Below are 18,734 nucleotides of genomic sequence, written 5' to 3'. Positions count from 1 at the left end.
TGGTTTCTTTTCTCTTCATTGTCAGTAAGCATGCAACGTTATGCAAAGTAACTGGTTTCAACAGTTCGATAAATCTTCGACGTAAGGTGGTTGATGATCTTGTACGTACAGAGAATGTTAATGGTGGTATGCCATTTGAGCCACATTGCAATGACTTCATTCTTTTCCAGGCAGGCAATATGCAGCAGTTTTGTGCTCTTGCCAAGATTCTTTGTCAGAAGCCATGCTGATGGCATCTTTTATGCCAAACTTCTTAATGAATCTGCACTGATTTTGCATAATGCTAGCAGATAGAATAAGACTTTCTGATTGCATACTTGTGCCAGCTCTGGAGGCTGATATGGTGAAAGAACATATACTATACTCACCTCCAAAAGTGGAAAGTAATGTCTGGTAGGATAACAAATAATGGCCAACAGGACAGATACTCCCCTACGCTCTCTACAAAAAAGAAGTAATATCTGGGAGGATTCCTTCGTAAAAAAAATATCTATGAGTATTGTATCAGAGCAACAGAACAGATACTACACTACCATCCTTCCCACGCAATATAAAAGAGAAGGTATTTCCTATAAAGATGGTCTCATAACAACAGATACTACATTACTTCCTCCCCAAAACGATTTTAGAAGATTATCCCCATTCCCTTAAAAAGGATGAGGTAATTTCTAAATGGACGTTCTTATCACCAGAAAACTGATTCTATATCTTATTAATAAAAGAATACACAATAAAAGAATCATTGAGGTTCTTATTTGATTGAAACATTTTATGGCTGTAAAAAAAAAAGTGTCAAAAATAGGTTCTGTATGATCCCTGTAATGTGCGACCTTAAAGGCAAATGTCACAATCACAAAGCACAACAATGAAAAAAACTTGGGGTCTCAAAGTTTTTCCATCTTCCTGAAATAAAGAACATCATTCAGAATAGACTTACATCTATTGAATTGGATGAAACAAACTTGTGGAAGAATTTTAAAATGAAAGTACTTTCTGCTGCCCAAGGATTTCAGAAAAAGAAGGGACAATACATAATATTTTTTTTCTCCTTTTTTTTTTTTTGCTAACCTCTTTATCTCTGACCTTTTTTATTTTTGTAACCTTTCCTTTTTTTTTTTTTTAAAATGGAGAGTAGATAATGCACTATGTATGTGTTATCGGCAGCTCCAGTAACTCTCGCTTCTCCTTTTTTGTCTTTCAGTGCTCATTTCCAATGACTGATTTTTCTGATAAAGGGTGAAGAAAAAGCTGATTTCTAGGTCCGCAGTACTTGCTGAGAAATTTTCTGTTTCTATGTCTATCCTTGTGGCCATGTCACTAGTAAGGGTGCTGGAGGTAGACATTTCATCTGGGCTGACATTATCTGCCTGATAGTCAGGGACCCGAACCTTGGATTAACCACTAAGGAGGCTGTCCTATCAGCAGATGCAAAGTACTGGGGCTGCTGTATGGCCATTTGGTGAATGGATTCTAGATCATGCAGTAGTTTCTGGTGGGGGCCTCTCGATGCTATACTAGTGGGTAATTGTTACGGCTTTACCTTATGTGCTACAAAAAATTTTTTTTCTTTAATTTCCTATCTTTTTCTCTTACTTTCCCTCTCTTACCTGCTCTAAGCAAGTCTGTCAACCTGTTCCACAAATCTCAAAACCTCAACATAAATTATCTCCCGAAAAAAAAACACGAACAAACCTAGAACCCCATCCTCCAAAATAGATCCCTACTACCATGTCTCCTTCTCTAACATCAGGGGCCTATCTTCCAACCTTCCAGAGGTTGAAACCCAATCGCAGGAGACGAAACTGGACATATTCTTCCTAAGCGATACTGACCTAGGGCCGAATACTTCCCTAGATGAGTTCATAATTAATGGATACTCTAATTAATATCTAAATCTAACCCCCAAGATCGCCATGGGCATGGAATATGTACCTACATTAAAGATGGCTTTCTGTGTGGTAGGGATATCTCCAGAGAAGACCCTAATTTACCTTATATGTGCTTCCGGGTTGCACTTGCTTACACCATTGCATTTATATTTGCCCTCTATCGCCCCCACAATAGCGGAGTTACTATCTTTAAGAGTATATCTGAGAAAATTGACCACATCCTGTCTGCTCATCCTTTGGCTAACATTCACATTTGCGGTGACTTCAATGTCCACAATGTGGAATGGCTGACCCACTCAAATAAGATAGATGATGAGGGGAGGTTCTGTCATGATTTTGTCATTGCCTATGACCTCACTCAGATTGTTCGCAAACCCACCCTTGTGCCTTATACTACTGGTCAGTACGCAAGCCTTCTAGACCTTTTTCTCACAACTTCCCCTGAGCTATGTTCAGTTTCTGTTCTATCTCCTCTGGAATCTTCTCACCACTGTTGTATCAGTTAAGATAAAAACGAAATGTAATAAGTCTCCTCTCCACCGTACAGTATACCCTATGGTTGACTGGGATAGCTTCCGTACATTTATATCTGATCTACCTCTACATTCCATGTTAAAAAAGGATGTCTCCTCTATAGTATCAGATCTGACCGAATGGTTAATTGTAGGTATAGACCAATTCATACCATCCAAAAAATTCCAACAAAAACCTAACAGCCAGCCATGGTTCTCTTCAGAATGTGCTGCTGCCATTGCACACAGAAATCACTTTTTCCATAGCTACCAACATAATAGATGTACTGAGACTAAAGCTGCATTCAGGAGTGCCAACAATCACTGTAAAAGAGTAATAAAAAATGCAAGAGAGCTATATACTCAGTCTGTTAAATCCAAAGTAGCTGAGCAGCAGCTTGGTTCCCACCAGTTTTGGCTAATTACAAACAGGATCCTGAACAGAAGCGTGCATTCTATCCCAACCATCATCTATGGACCTGAGGTAATCTCGTCAGCATCAGACAAAGCCAAACTATTTGCCAAGAACTTTGCAGCTAATTCTACCTCATGCAACCAAGGCCATCAACTTCCCGTATTTCCTCCTATAACAGACAACACGCTATGCAACATACAAATATCTGTGCGTGATGTTGCCAAGCTAATTCCATTGATTCCAGTAAAGCAACTCGCCCTGACGGCATTCCAATTATAGTGTTGAAAAAGTTTCAACTAGAACTTGCCCTCATAGTTACAAAACTATTTAAGCGTTGTCTTAAGGAGAATTGCTTCCCAACACCCTGGAAAACCTTTATCAGTATGCCCTGTATTTAAGAATTCAGGTGACAGGTCATCTCAGTACAGACCAATAAGTCTCCTGTGTGTCATTAGTAAGTTGCTGGAATCCATATTAAATAAAGTAGTCAATCACTTCAGCAGAAATAACCTTCTTAGTGACATGCAATATGGTTTCCATTCTGCTAGATCTACAGCAGATGTGCTAACGGTTATATCTCATAGGATTAGTTGACTCTCAACAAAGGCTTCCTTTCTAGGGCAACTGCTCTCGACATATCAAAGGCCTTCGATACAGTATGGCATAAAGGCCTACTTCACAAGATTTCCAGCTACGGTATAACTGGAAATGTTTTCTCAATTATTAAATTATTTCTCTCTGATAGGCTCATAAGAGTAGTGGTTGATGGGCAAAAATCAGAAGCCCACAGTATTAATGCTGGTGTCCTTCAAGGGTCCATCCTAGGCCCAATTCTCTTCTTGATCTACATCAATGATCTCCCAAAACACTTAAATCATTCGTTGACATCTATGCTAATGACACAACCTTCTATGGCAACACATCAAAAGCCATAAATGACAAAGTTCTCTCTGACTCTCTCTCCTCTGATATTGAGTGCGTGGTATAGTAGGGCAAAAGGTGGTTGGTTACTTTTAATGCATCTAAAACCAAGCTTTTATCTTTAACGCTCTGATCATCTGGCATCAATTGAAATGAATGGCTCTCGTCTTGGGGAGGCTCCATATTTTGACAAGCTTCTGGGACTGACCTTTACTCCTGATCTGAAATGGAACACATACAATCTGTTGCCAAGGTCGCTGGAAAAATGGTGGGATTCTTCTATTGCTCCAGTAGATATCTCACTAATGATGCAATTCTCTATCTATATAAAAGCCAAGTACGTCCAAGGATGGAGTACTGTTGCCACATCTGGGCAGGAGCAGCTAAAATAGCCTATCCTGCCTTGACAGAGTACAAAATAGACTTTGTAGCCTAGTGGAGTATGCCCTTTTCTCTTCCCTGCAACCTCTCCCACAGAAGGGACGTTGCAAGCCTGTCATTTTATTGTTATTTCCATGGCAAGTGCTCGTTTGAGATCCAATCTCTGGTCCCCCCTCGCCAATCTTTCACGAAAAACATCCATTTAGCTGAAACCACTGTCAGTAATTTTCCCCACTCTTTATTTGTGCTTAAATCAAAATGTAGATTCTACGAACAAAGCTTAGAAGTGCACGCTCTTCCATTTGCCTGTTTCCTACCTGACTACAACTTGGATGTCTTCAAGTCCAACATAAACAAGTTTTTGATAAACCGCCCCTTTAAGTAAGACACTTTATCAGATCTCCATTACTAACGATTACTACGATATTGTCCCATTGATTACTGTACAGGCAATAACCCTTATCCCAGAGTGGCCTCCTTGGTAAGTGGTGACTTCCATGTAAAAAAAAAAGATTATTTTGTTATGGTTTGATCTATTAAATTTTAATTTAGTTTCAATAAATTTAAATTTTGATGTGATCTTAACAGAGTTTTGGTATATGCAATTTAATTGTATAATATTCCACAGATCAATGAATACATTTGTGTGAATACAAGAAAACCAGTTGGCAATTACTTTTTGAAAGTTTTTAACATAAAACTGATTTATACTAACATTTCTTGTAGCTTTAATATTCAAAAAATGAATTTATAAAAGAAAAAGGACATAACCAAAATAAATTAATATCATCTATATATATATATATATATATATATATAAAAGCGAAAATGTATGTATGTATGTATGTGTGTTCGCTTTTTCTGTATGTCAACAAAAGGCTTCTTTCAGAGAAGCCGTCGCTCGCTTCACAACTTTTTAAAACTTTTTATATCACATATAAATCATAATATCTCACAGTTAACAACAAAGCTCGCCTGTCTATTTAATTTGCTCGATTTCGGGAAGATAAATATTCAACATTTGTTACTCGCCGCATGTGGGTTAGTCTTTTTCCTATAACATCTGGGGGGGGGGGGGGAGAAAGGAGGAGCGTTCAGCAGTAAATGAAATCCCGCAGTCAAACTTGACCTCATTAACTCATTAAAACGAGCACCTGCTAAATCCAAGTAATTAAATAAATTCAAACGTGTTTCCGTTAGCCCACAGTATAAATACAAACGTGTTTCCGTTAGCGGTGGGGCAATGGTTAACGTCGCACGTTTTTTTTTTTTTTTTTTTTCACACTTTAATTTACAATTTTGCCTCAACGGTTCGGGTTCGATCCTCATACTTACTTTTTTTTTTTAACCCCCAACCCCGGAGTTTCCACACACACCTCCAAATACCCGGGCAACGCCGGGTACCCCTCGCTAGTCAATTATAAAATGAAGAACATGGCTTACTTGTATTCCTCCTATTTGTGGATGCCTAACTGAGCTGGGAACAGTTGCAACAATCTGAAATAGAAAAAAGATATCAAATAGAATCTGAAGGAACACTGTCAAGATATTTTATTTGAAAGGTTTTGAAAATATTAATGGAATAATCCAGTGTAAAGTTGCCATCTAATTGAGTCACTTTCAATAAAAGTGTTCCGTTTTTATTCTCACTTTGTGGGTAAAATCGATTTTTTAAAAGGATTTAAAAAAAAAAAACACAAAAAAAACAAAAAAACTGAAAAATGATTGAAAATATAACTAGAAAACTAGATAATCCCACAATTATAGAATAAAAAAATATACACAGAAGTGAATTTGAAAGTAGATTTTTTAGCTTATAAAAAGGTTCAATAGAATCTCTTTTCTTAAATAAACATTTGGATTATAGAATAACTAACAGAGAGACGCAACATTGCTCGGGATTGAATGAGGAACAACGAATATTCCACACTTCCAATACTTTTATTGTCATCGAAATTGGGAAAATCCTCATTCATCAATCAAATCCATAGATTGCCTGCTATAGTCAGGAACTCACCGCGGTGCACTGCGGGGAAGCTCACATGCCTCCTCATAGTGACTTAATCCACAATTCATTGTAATCTGTACTGTACTTTAGATAACCTACTGTTGATTATATGAAATTATTTTTACATCATGAATTCAATAGTTATACTTATTGGACTGTTAACATTTATACAGTGCTATAGATTAGGTATATAATATTCAATAGAAAATAATAAATCAGTGCTATAGATTAGGTATAATATAATGTGCAATAGGAAATAATAAATCTATACTATAGATTAGGTACATAATAATCAATAGAAAATAAATCAGTACTATGGATTAGGTATAATATGCAATAGAAAATAATACAAAATCTGCATGAATTAAAATATATTTAAGCCTATTTTAAACCCCACCCCCGACCCCGCTAGTATATAATATATAAGAGTACAAAGAAAATCCATTCACTGTGTGAAAATAATAATGCTTGAAATAATAACATACCTGTGAGGCTTCCAGACTCTGCCAAAGACTAGAAGCAATTTCACGACTTTTTCCTAGTGCAGAAAGAGTCAGCAATATCTGTGCTTTCAACCGAGCGGGGATACTACAACCAACCAGACCAAACAAGACAGTGGTTGGCATCCACTGTTGGTTTTCATAAAGTGCAATGCGACATTCTTGGTTCTGAAATATTAAATTTGCTATTTTAGAAAAAAAACTTTTTTCTGCACCCCCCCCCCCCGCCCTGTAAGTTGCTAATATTAGTGTGGTATCCTCAAAGTATTGACAAGATTTCTATTATTGTATTATTATTTATCAGCATGTGAGGTTTTGATGATTATAAGATCAGAGAGAATTACCCATTGTTGTTTCCATATAGATTCATCTGCAGAAGAATTTTATTGCAGCTATGATATAGCTGGAAATGTCTTCTCAATTATTAAATCATTTCTCTTTGATAGGTTCATAAGAGTAGTAGTTGATGGACAAACATCAGAAGCTCACAGTATTAATGCTGGAGTCCCTTAGGGGTCCATCATGGGCCCAACTTTTTCCAAATCAAATCCTTACATCATTCGTAGACATTTTTGCTGATGACACTACCATCTATGATAGCACATCTAAGACAGTAAACGACCAAGTTCTCTCCGATTATCTCTCTTGATCACGTTGTACAATGGGGAAAGGAGTGTCTGGTTACTTTTAATGCATCTAAAACCAAGCTTCTCTCTTTACATTATCAACATTCTGATCCCCATCTGGCATCAATTAAAATGAATTTTACGCCTGATCTTAACTGGAATACATACATCAAATCTGTTGCCAAGGCCGCTGGAAAAATGGTCGGATCCTTCTATCGATTCAGTAGATATCTGACTGCTGATGCTATTCTCTATCTATACAAGAGCCAGGTACGTCCAAGGATGGAATACTGTTGCCACATCTGGGCAGGAGCTGCTAGAAAGGACTTGTCCTGCCTTGATAGAGTTTAAAAAAGACTTTGTAGCCTCGTAGGAGATGTCCTTTTCTCTTCGCTGCAACTATCTCACAGAAGAGATGTTGCAAGTTTGTCTCTGCTTTATCGTTATTTTAATGGAAAGTGTTCGACTGAGTTTCAATCTATGGTTCCCCCCTTGCCAAACCTTCACAAAAAACACCCGTCTAGCTGAAAACACTATCAATAATTCCCCCCATTCTTTATCTGTACCTAAACCTAAACGTAGATTCCATGAACAAAGCTTCTTTCTGAGAACTGCACGCCTGTGGAATGGTCTTCCGTTTTCCTGCTTTCCAGCTGACTTTCAATAAGGTTGTCTTCAAGTCCAAAGTAAACAAGTTTCTGATGAGCCGTTCCACTTAAGTTAACAAATTTACTGAATTTCCATTACTATTGATTACTATTTTGTCCTTATGACTACTGTACACTCTTTAACCCTTATCCTTGAGTGGCCTCTCGGCCTTGATAAGTGGTGATGCCCATGTAAAAAAAGACAGAAGAGTTGAATTTGTTAAAAATCTTTATAATAAGAGAATTATCCAATTTTTAATAGCAATACAAAAACAGTGTAAAGAATGACAGCAATAAGCAACAAAGGTTGGTTTGTGCCCTCTGTAGAGAAACACTGGCATTCGAACCTGAAACCAGTCCGATATGAAAAATAAAAAGATAAATGCAAATTTAGGCGTGAACAAGATTCAAGGTGGCAATATAAAAAGATTTATTTTTGTTCTGGGGAGTAACACTTGTATCTCGTGAACGTGAGCCTGCAGTTAGTAAGAAAAATGACAGCGAGGAAGAAGAAATAGAATCCTGATTGTTAAGAATTCCAAATTATGCAATTTTTTTTTTTTTTTTTTTTACATAGGCATCACCACTTATCAAGGCCAAGAGGCCACTCAAGGATAAGGGTTAAAGAGTGTACAGTAGACATTGGACAATATAGTAATCATTAGTAATGAAAATTTGGTAAATTTGATAACTTATATAGAACGGCTCATCAAGAACTTATTTACGTTAGACTTGAACACAACCATATTGTAGTCAGCCGGAAAGCAGGAAAACGGAAGACCATTCCACAGGCGTGCAGTTCTCAGAAAGAAGCTTTGTTCATGGAATCTACGTTTAGGTTTAGGCACAGATAAAGAGTGGGGGGAATTATTGATAGTGTGTACAGCTAGACGAGTGTTTCTTGTGAAAGTTTCGCGAGGGGGGACCATAGATTGAAGCTCAGTTGAACACCTTCCATGAAAATAACGATACATCAGAGACAAACTCGCAACATCTCTTCAGTGAGATAGAGGTTGCAAGGAAGAGAAAAGGACATCTCCTACGAGGCTACGAAGTCTATTTTGAACTCTATCAAGGCAGGACAAGTCCTTTCTAGCAGCTCCTGCCCAGATGTGGCAACAATATTCCATCCTTGGACGTACCTGGCTCTTATATAGATAGAGAATAGCATCAGCAGTGAGATATTTACCAGATCGATTGAAAGATCCCACCATTTTTCCAGCGGCCTTGGCAACAGATTTGATGTACATGTTCCATTTAAGATCAGGAGTAAAGGTCAAGCCCAGAAGCTTGTCAAAACTTAAGGCCTCCTGAAGACGAGAGCCATTCATTTCAATTGATGCCAGATGGGGATCAGAATGTTGATGATGTAAAGAGAGAAGCTTGGTTTTAGATGCATTAAAAGTAACCAGCCACTCCTTTCCCCATTGTACTACATGCTCAAGATCAGAGGAGAGAGAATTGGAGAGAACTTGGTCGTTTACTGTCTTAGATGTGCTACCATAAATGGTAGTGTCGTCAGCATAAATGATGTAAGGATGTGATTTGGAAGATCATTAATGTAGATTAGAAAAAGAGTTGGGCCCAGGATGGACCCCTGAGGGACACCGGCATTAATACTGTGAGCTTCTGATTTTTGCCCCTCAACTACTACTCTTATGAACCTATCAGAAAGAAATGATTTAATAATTGAGAAGACATTTCCAGCTATACCATAGCTAGCGATCTTATGAAGTAAACCTTTATGCCATACCCTATCAAAGGCTTTAGATATGTCAAGAGCAATTGCCCTAGAAAGATTGCCACCGTCGAGAGATTTGCTAATCCTATGCGATATAACTGTAAGCACATCTGCTGTAGATCTAGCAGAACGGAAACCATATTGAGTGTCACTAAGAAGGTTATTTTTGTTGAGATGGTTGATTACTTCTGTATTTAACACAGATTCCAACAACTTACTCATGACGCACAGGAGACTTATTGGCCTGTACTGAGAGGGGGATTAGCGATCACCTGAATTCTTAAATACAGAGCATACTAATGAAATTTTCCAGGGAGATGGGAAACTATTCTCCTTAAGACAACGTTTAAACAGTTTTGTAAGTATGGGCGCTAGTTCAGGTTGAAGTTTTTTTAGTACTATAATTGGAATACCGTCAGGGCCAGTTGCTTTACTGGAATCAAGGTTTTTGATTAGCTTGGCAACATCACGTACAGATATACGTATATCACATAGCGTGTTTTCTGATACAGGAGGAAATATTGGGGGTTGGCGGCCTTGGTCGCAAAGGGTAGAATTAGCTGCAAAGTTCTTGACAAAGAGTTTGGCTTTGTCTGATGCTGACGAGATTACCTCAGGTCCATTGATAATAGTTGGGATGGAGCACACGCTTCTGTTCAGGATTCTGTTTGCTATTTGCCAAAACTGGTGGGAACCAAGCCGCTGCTCAGCTACTTTGGACTTAACAGATTGAGCATACAACTCTCTTGCGTTCTTTATTACTTTCTTACAATGGTTGCTGGCAGTCCTGAAAGCGGCTTTAGTTTCCATACATCTATTACGTTGGAAACAGTGGAAAAAGTGATTTCTGTGCACAATGGCAGCAGCACATTCTGGAGAGAACCATGGCTGGCTGTTAGGTTTTAGCTGAAACACTTTCGAGGGTATGAAACGGTCAATACATACAATTAACCATTCCGTCAGGTCTAATACTATAGAGGACATCCTTTTTAAACATGGAATGCAGAGGTAGATCAGATATAAATGTACAGAAGCTATCCCAGTCAGCCTTAGTGTATCGATATACTGTACGGTGGAGAGGTACGTCTGGGGACATATTACATTTCATTTTTATCCTAATTGATACAACAGAGTGGTCGGAAGATCCAAGAGGCGACAGAACAGAAACTGAACATAGTTCAGGGCAAGTTGTGAGAAAAAGGTCTAGTAGGCTCGCATACTGGCCGTCATTGTCGGGCACACGGGTGGGTTCCTGAACAATCTGAGTGAGGTCATAGGCAATGGAGAAATCATGACAGAACCTCCCCTCATCATCGGTCTTGTTTGAGTGGGTCAACCATTTGATGTTGTGAACATTGAAGTCTCCACATACGTGAATGTTAGCTGAAGGATAAGCAGATAGGACTTAGTCAATTTTCTAAGATATGCTTTGAAAGATAGTAACTCTACTGTTGTGGGGGCGATAGAGAGTAAATATAAATGCAGTAGTGTGAGCTAAAGCAACCCGGAAGCACATATAGGGTAAGTTAGGATCTTCCCTGGAGATGTCCCTACCACATGGAAAGCTATCTTTAATATAGGCACATATTCCATGCCCATGGCGAACTTTGGGGTCAGATTTAGAAGTTAAGTTAGAGTATCCTTTAATTGAGAACTCTTCTAGGGAAATAGCCTGTCCAATGCCAGTTTCACTTAAAAATAAAAGGTCTGGTTTAGTCTCCTGTAATTGGGTTTTAACCTCTGGAAGGTTAGAACGTAGACCCCTGATGTTGGAGAAGGAGACATGGTAGTAGGGGTCTACGTTGGAAGTTGGAGAACCGGGTTTAATCGCGTATTTTTTCTTGAAACTTGTCATGATGAAATTTTGGAATTTGTGGACTAGGTCGTCAGATTTACTTAGAGCAGAACAGAGACGGAAAACTAAGAGAGAAAAAGAAACAAAGAATTTTTTTTTTTTTTTTTTTGTAGCACATAAAGTAAAGCCGTAACAATTACCCACTAGTATGGCATCGAGAGGCCCCACCAGAAGCTACTGCATGGTCCAGAATCCATTCACCAAATGGCAATACAGCAGCCCCAGTACTTTGCACCTGCTGATAGGACAGCCTCCTTAGTGGTTAATCCAAGGTTCGGGTCCCTGACTATCAGGCGGATAACGTCAGCCCAGACAAAACGTTTACCTCCAGCACCCTTACTAGTGACATGGCTACAAGGATAGACATAGAAACAGAAAATTTCCGCCATCTCTGCCAACTGTTCACGCAAAATACTGCCAACCTAGAAAACAGCTATTTCTTCACTCTTTGTCAGAAAAATCACTCATTAAAAAATGAGGACTGAGGGACAAATAAGAAGAAGCGAAAGTAACAGGAGCTGCCGATAATGCATCCACAATGCATTTTCTACTCTCCATTAAAAAAAAAAAAAATCATCAAGTATTCTACTTAATAAAAGTCCAACAGACGTGTTTAAGGGAAAGTATGATGATAGATTCCCCTCTCACGAACTAAAAATGAGTACAATTTCGTAATCTATTTTTGCAATCAACTCGGTAGATAAATAAACATTTATGGACAAGAAAAAAAGCTAGCATTTAATAAAACAGAAATACATAAATTAAATACTGAAATAAAATGGAGTTATTAATATTTGAATCTAAAAATAAAAAGTACAAATTAATATTGAAATCACTTATCTCAACAAAAACACTTCCGTCTCCAAAATGCAAACTGTAGTGAAGAATTTAAGTTTAAACAGCGTTCAGAAGATTTTTTTTTTTTTTTTTTTAAATTAACCGTTAAAAAAGAAAAGCGTGATTTTATTCTGAACTAGTCACGTTTTAAGAAACTTACGATATAAAAGAAAAGTGGATGGGGGGGGGTCCTCCGAAGTTAGTTGGTGACGTTATAAGTAATTGCGAGATAAGATGGAAGCCGGAATTAAGGGGTGGAGACTGCTTTCATTGCTTTGAGAAGAAGCCAACGTTTCATCGTGAAAGAAACACAAACACAATTTTGACATTGTTCTCAACTCAAATTTACCTGACTAAAATAGGGATTAATTTCCAAAGAAAAACTATAGAAAATCTTTCAAGCTATTTTGGTATTACAACGAAGATATGAATTATCAGTGAACTCATTTACCGGCAAAGGAGAGGTGATTGCGTGACTAAAGAAACAGATTGGTAGCGAGACTTCAGAATATTGATGATGTGGTGGTTCTCATTGTATCTACGGAGGATGCATTGGCCCTCTATTTGGAGATGTTTGTTTAACCAGCATATCGACCTTCTTTGAGTCATTTAATGCTGTAGATAAAATTTAAATTTTTAGATGCTTTCAGAGTTGATTTTTGCCGGGTATATTCAGTTAATGTTTCAGTATAGTTTGTTATTTGATGGTATTTATATTTTATGGTAAAGATTTGCTCTTTTGAGAAAATTTAGAATGTTTTAGGGTTTTTTTTTTTAAGAGTTCTTTTAAGTTTGTGGCCTTGTTTTAGTGTTGACGAATTTGTGTGAGGTCATAGCAGTCAAATAGTGTTTCACTGTATAAGGTTCGTGACATGGTATACATTTCGGGGGTTTTCACTTTTGGGTATGAAGGAGTGAGTTATGTAGGTGTGTGTCCTATACGAATACATAAGATTATTACTTTTTCACATGATTTTCTGGGATCTAATAGTTTTTTTTAAGTATAGGCATAATTTGGAAGAGTTTGTTGTTTTGGCAATTGTTCCAGTTTTCTTGCCATTTCTTGTTTATTGAAGGTTTGTAGTCCGTATATGGGACCTTTATGTCGCTTATTTGGAGTTTTAGGGAATTTTTGGCCACCATATCAGCTTTTTCTTTCCACAAATACCATAGTGACTAGGAATCCAACAGAAGAAAGTTTTGTGTTGCATGATAGAATGGATCTTTTGTAACAGTTTGATTAGTAAGGGATTGTTTAATTTTGGATTTTTTAATAATTCAAGTACTGATAATGAGTCTACAAATATTATGAATTTCTTCGAATTTTGGTTGGTGATGATATCTAGAGCCAAGTTTATGGCTGTAATTTCTGCACTATAGATTGAAGAGTTATTTGGTAATCTTTTCTGCTGAATAGTGTTTATGGAAATAGCGGCACATCCCACTTTGTTTAAATCTTTGGAACCATCCATGTAAATTTGAATAACGATCTATAATGTTGTTTAGTTTTTCTCTATAGTTTGAGGGGTAATTATTGAATTTAGCATATATTGTCATGTCTAGTATGACTAAGTTGATTTAACACCTAGGGTGGGATTTCTATGAAATTTTCCTCGTGGATGCTGGTTTGATCTTTTGAGTTGTCTGTAAGTGGTTTTATTGTTTATTACATGTAAACACCAAGGGGTTTAATTGCATTTTGTTATTTTTTTTTAATAGATGTATGTACTAGGGATTGAAAGTGCACTGATAGGCAGAATTCTTTGGGTATGTTTGAGTTTTAGATAATATTGTAAGCCTAGTTTTTTCACATCTCAAGGGGTTCACAGGCTTCAGCATCTAAACTTTTTATCAGGAAGGTTTTGAATGTCCCCAAGGCAAGTCTTAATCCTGTGTGATGGATAGGGTCCAGAGTTTTAAGATAATTTTTCTGGTTAAACCATATATAAAGCTTCCATAGTCTAGTTTGACTCTTATCAGGGTTCTATATAATTTTAGGGGTGATGAGCAATCTTATCCCCACTCAGTATTTGCTATAACCCTTAATAGTTGTAGGGTTTTGAAACATTTTTGTTTTAAATATTTTGAGATGAAGGACAGTTTTTTGCCTCAGAAATTGATGTTGGTTAGCTATTTCGATTTTTGTTCCTTTTAGGGTGAGAGAAGGTTTACTGCATGTTCCTATACATATTTAATTTTGCTTATTGAAAATTTAAAGTCATTTTCTGTGGTCCATTGTGTTAGTTTGTTTATGCACATTTGTAGTTGGCATTCTAAAGTATGAATATTTTTTGATCTATGACAGATTACAAGGTCACCTACATATAAGGAGCCATTTATCTCAATGTTTAGACAATTTACAATATTGATTTTTATATTAAAGAGAGTAACTGATAAAATACATCCTTGTGGGACCCCTTCTTCCTGTACTTTTTGTCTGATAGTGTTGGCCCGATTCTTACTTTAAAACTTCTATCAGATAGAAAATCTTTCATCAGGATGGGTAGTCTGCCGTTAAATCCAAGATAGTGTAGGTCTTTTATTATACTCTGTTGCAATGTGGTATCGTAAGCCTTTTCTAAATCAAAAAAGATAGCTGTTGCATGTTCTTTTTGTATGAAAGCTTGTTTCCAATCAGATGATGGTGTTCATTGCGCCTCTTTTGTTTCTAAAACCACTTTGTATGTTGACAATCAAGCCATTGCTTTCCAGATACCAATTCAGTAATTTATTTATCATTCTTTCAAATGTTTTGCCGAGATAACTTGTTAATGCAATTGGTCTGAAATTTTGTACATCTGAACGGTCTTTATTTGGTTTAGGGATGCGGATCACAATAACATGTTTCCAGCTATTGGTTAGTTTTCCTTTAAACCATATTTTCTTGAGCGTGTTTAAAAGATGTGTTATAGATTTGTGAGGAAGTTGTTTCAGAAACTCATGATGTCAACTCTATTATGTGCTTCATTTATGGTTTTTAGGAGTTCATTTTTAGCAAAAGGATAGTTGTATTCTTCTTTGTTGTTTGAGCTGAAATTTAATTTGTTTTTTTTTCTGTATCTTGTTTTGTCTTTTGGAAGAAATGACTAATTTTTACTGGAGGAATTATTTTGAAAAGTTCTGGCAAGAAGATTTGTTATATTTTTTGTCTGTTAATTTAATGTTGTTCTGTAGGAGATGATTTAAAGGGGAGGGTGAGTTTTTTCCAAAATTTTCTTTACCATGCTTCACACTTGTTTGGAGTTTGTATTCGAGATTATTTTATTTATATAATCTTTCCATGATGTCCTTTTTGCTTCTCTAATAACTTTACGAGCCATTGCTCTTTTTTTCTTAAAAAGGTTTAAATTGTACTTTGTTGGTTGGGAGTTGAATTTTCGTAAGGCAGCTTTATGTAGATGTATTGTTTTTTGGTATTCATCATTAAACCAGAGTTTTTGTTGTTTGTTAGTTCTGCTACTTTTAGGTATACATTCACGTACAATGGCTAGTAAGGTTTTAAAAAAATATTCTATTTCTATTTATTTATTTGTGTTTTCCTCCTTCAAGAGTTTTTGTTGACATTTATTTTATATTCCTCCCAATTTGTTTTTTTTTTCTTTCTTTCAGATTTGTTATAACCACTGGAAAATGGTCGCTACCTCATGAATCTCCTAGAACCTTTCTTCTTTTAGTTACTTTTATTTTCTCTACTGCTCTCCCTCGACCCAGGACTGTACCCTAATAAACAAAGTTTCTGACAGCATAGATACAGCACTTTCCCTCGATACTAGCGCACAAGTGCATGTATTTGGTGATTTTAATGTCCACCACAACAACTGGCTTGGATTTTCTACTTACAGACGCAGCTGGTAGCACAACACATAGTTTCTCTATATCTCATTCCCTATCAAAGACGGTTATGTTTCCAACCTGTTTCCCTGACCAGCAAGAACAACATGCATCACTTTTAGATCTGTTTCTGACCACAGTCCCCAATGATTGTGTAACAAATGCCCACAATCCCCTTGGGAACACTGATCATGTAGTGATAATAGTTGAAATCGCCCTAAACTTTAGAGCCAAAACAGAAGAGCCATTGCTCAAAACAAGGAGATATTATAAAAAGGTTGACTGGGAAGCCATCAGGGATCTCATTAGAGACACCCCATGGCGAAATATCTTTTCACTTCCTGCTGAACAGTGCGCACATGAGACCACTGAGTGGTTCAAAAAAGCAATTGAAGCACATGTTCCCACACGGAAGTTTTATAGCAAGCCCTACTCTCTCCAATGGTTTACTTCTACTTGTGCAGCTGTCATCATGCAAAGGCAACATGCATACCGAAGATTTAACCGACATAAGTTCAGTTCAAACAGACAGAATTATACAGAAGCCAGAAATAACTGTAAGAAAGAAATAGCGATAGCTAAGAGAGAATTTACTGAAACCACCAAAAAACGCATCGAAGCACAGAAATTAGGAACCCGTGACTTCTGGAAAATCTACAACAGTGTAGTAAATAATGGGCAATCAACAATTCCCCCGCTATCCAACAATCATGAGGCTGTTTGCTAAGCAACTGAGAAGGCTAACATGCTTGCCAGTAGGTTTGCCTCAAACTCCACATTGCTAACCACCCCCTCCCTGACTTTCCTTTGCGGACAGACGCCACACTAGTCGATCTGGAAATCACCCCTTCTCAGGTGCATGCTATCATAAAAAATCTTGACACTTCAAAAGCATGTGGACCTGATCTTATCCCGGCTGTGCTATTAAAAAAGTGATCTGCCGAAGTAGCTCCGGTTCTCTCCAAACTTTACAATAAATGCCTTAATGAATCTTGCTTTCCTGACTTCTGGAAAACTGCTTCTGTGGTACCAGCTCTCAAGAATTCTGGCGAAAGAACTGACCCAGTAAATTACTGCCCCATTAGCCTCCTCCCACTTTTCGCCAAAATATTTGAGTCCATAATTAACCAAGCTCTAGTCCATCACCTTACAGATGCTGAACTTCTGACCGACCAACAATATGGATTTAGGCAAGCCCGTTCCACGGCAGATATCCTAACTGTAATCTCTTCCATTCACTTGATGAAGCAGGGGAGGGTAGAGCGGTAGTTCTAGAAGGCTTTTGACAGAGTATGGCATGAAGGTCTCAGGAAAATTAGATCATACGGTATCACTGGAAGAATACTTAACAAAATTAAATCCTTCTTAGATAAGAGAAAAATCCAGGTTGTTATCGATGATCGTACATCCAAACAATATGATATAAATCCGGGAGCGCCCCAAAGATCTATCCTTGGACCTCTATTATTCCTGATATTAATAAATGACCTCCCTGACAAAATTATCTGTGAGATGGGTATATATGCTGATGACACCACGCTCTATAACAGACACAACAAGAAAAAAATGCACACATATCTAAAGAAATGGCAAAAACACTAGAGGATGACCGATCTGTAGTGGAATGGGGACAAAAATGGATGGTCACATTGAATGCTGCCAAGACTAAACTTGTTTCCTTCAATAACTACAAGAAACCTTCTCTACCACCAATAGCAATGACCAAAGAATCTTTATCTGAAAGTACATCTTTCAAACTGCTCGGCCTAACATTCACAGGAAACATGAGTTGGAAAAATTACATTGAGAACATTGCCAGGACCACTGCGAAAAAGGTAGCGTCTCTCTACTAAGGCCTGAAAGTATTCTGTACCTTTATAAGGCTACCATTCACCCATGTATGGAGTATTGTTGTCATATTTGGGCTGGTGCATCTGCTACTAGCCTCTCGCTCCTAGACAAGGTTCAAAAGAGAGTTACCAACCTAATAGGTCCTGAACTGTCATCTACGCTTCAGCCTCTGTCCCATCGACAAAATGTAGCGTCCTTCTGCCTGTTCTACAAGTATTTTAATGGTGAATGCTTTGACGAACTGCAAGCATTTGTACCCCCTCAGCGTAAATACCCCTCGACAAACCCGACAAGCAGCTAAATCCCACCCCTTCACAGTTGAGATCCCTAGATGTAAGAGAGCCTTCTACTCCAGTAGTTTCTTCCCCAGAATACCTGGACTTTGGAATTCCCTTCCGAGTTCCTGTTCCCCAACTGTACTGACATGCAGAAGTTCAAGTGTAACGTGAACAACATCTTGCTGCCCAACTCCCCACATAGTACCCCTGTAGCTTATGTCCAAAATGGTAATGCGCCTTGTTTGGGGTGAAATTGTAATTTAAAAAAAAAATAAATAAATAAAAAAGAACCTTTCAGAATAGATAACCCCAACCGCTTCATGTTAAGAACGGCTTTCGGAATAGACACATCCAACCATCGAAAAGTACTTGTCTCTGCCAAATTTAAATAAGATTTTTGTAATCAGCATAGTCAAAAACCTAGAAAAGTTGTCATGTTGAA

At 37.5% G+C, this 18,734-nt stretch overlaps 1 protein-coding gene across 2 annotated transcripts in view; it reads right to left on the bottom strand.

Moving 5' to 3' along the window:
• Positions 1 to 18,734, bottom strand: part of LOC145276857 (nuclear pore complex protein Nup205-like) — a 393,804-nt gene that overhangs the window by 95,299 nt on the left and 279,771 nt on the right. For both annotated transcript variants that reach the window (XM_080128250.1, XM_080128251.1), the window contains exons 14-15: positions 6,612 to 6,794; positions 5,562 to 5,615 (exon numbers count right to left, since the gene is read on the bottom strand). In XM_080128250.1, the coding sequence (XP_079984376.1) occupies positions 5,562 to 5,615; positions 6,612 to 6,794 (237 nt within the window). The remainder of the gene's footprint in view (positions 1 to 5,561; positions 5,616 to 6,611; positions 6,795 to 18,734) is intronic.

This window comes from Euprymna scolopes, chromosome 5, assembly GCF_053919585.1.
Source record: "Euprymna scolopes isolate OS-2025 chromosome 5, ASM5391958v1, whole genome shotgun sequence".
NCBI lineage: Eukaryota > Metazoa > Mollusca > Cephalopoda > Sepiida > Sepiolidae > Euprymna > Euprymna scolopes.
This window is presented reverse-complemented; position numbering and strand designations above follow the sequence as displayed.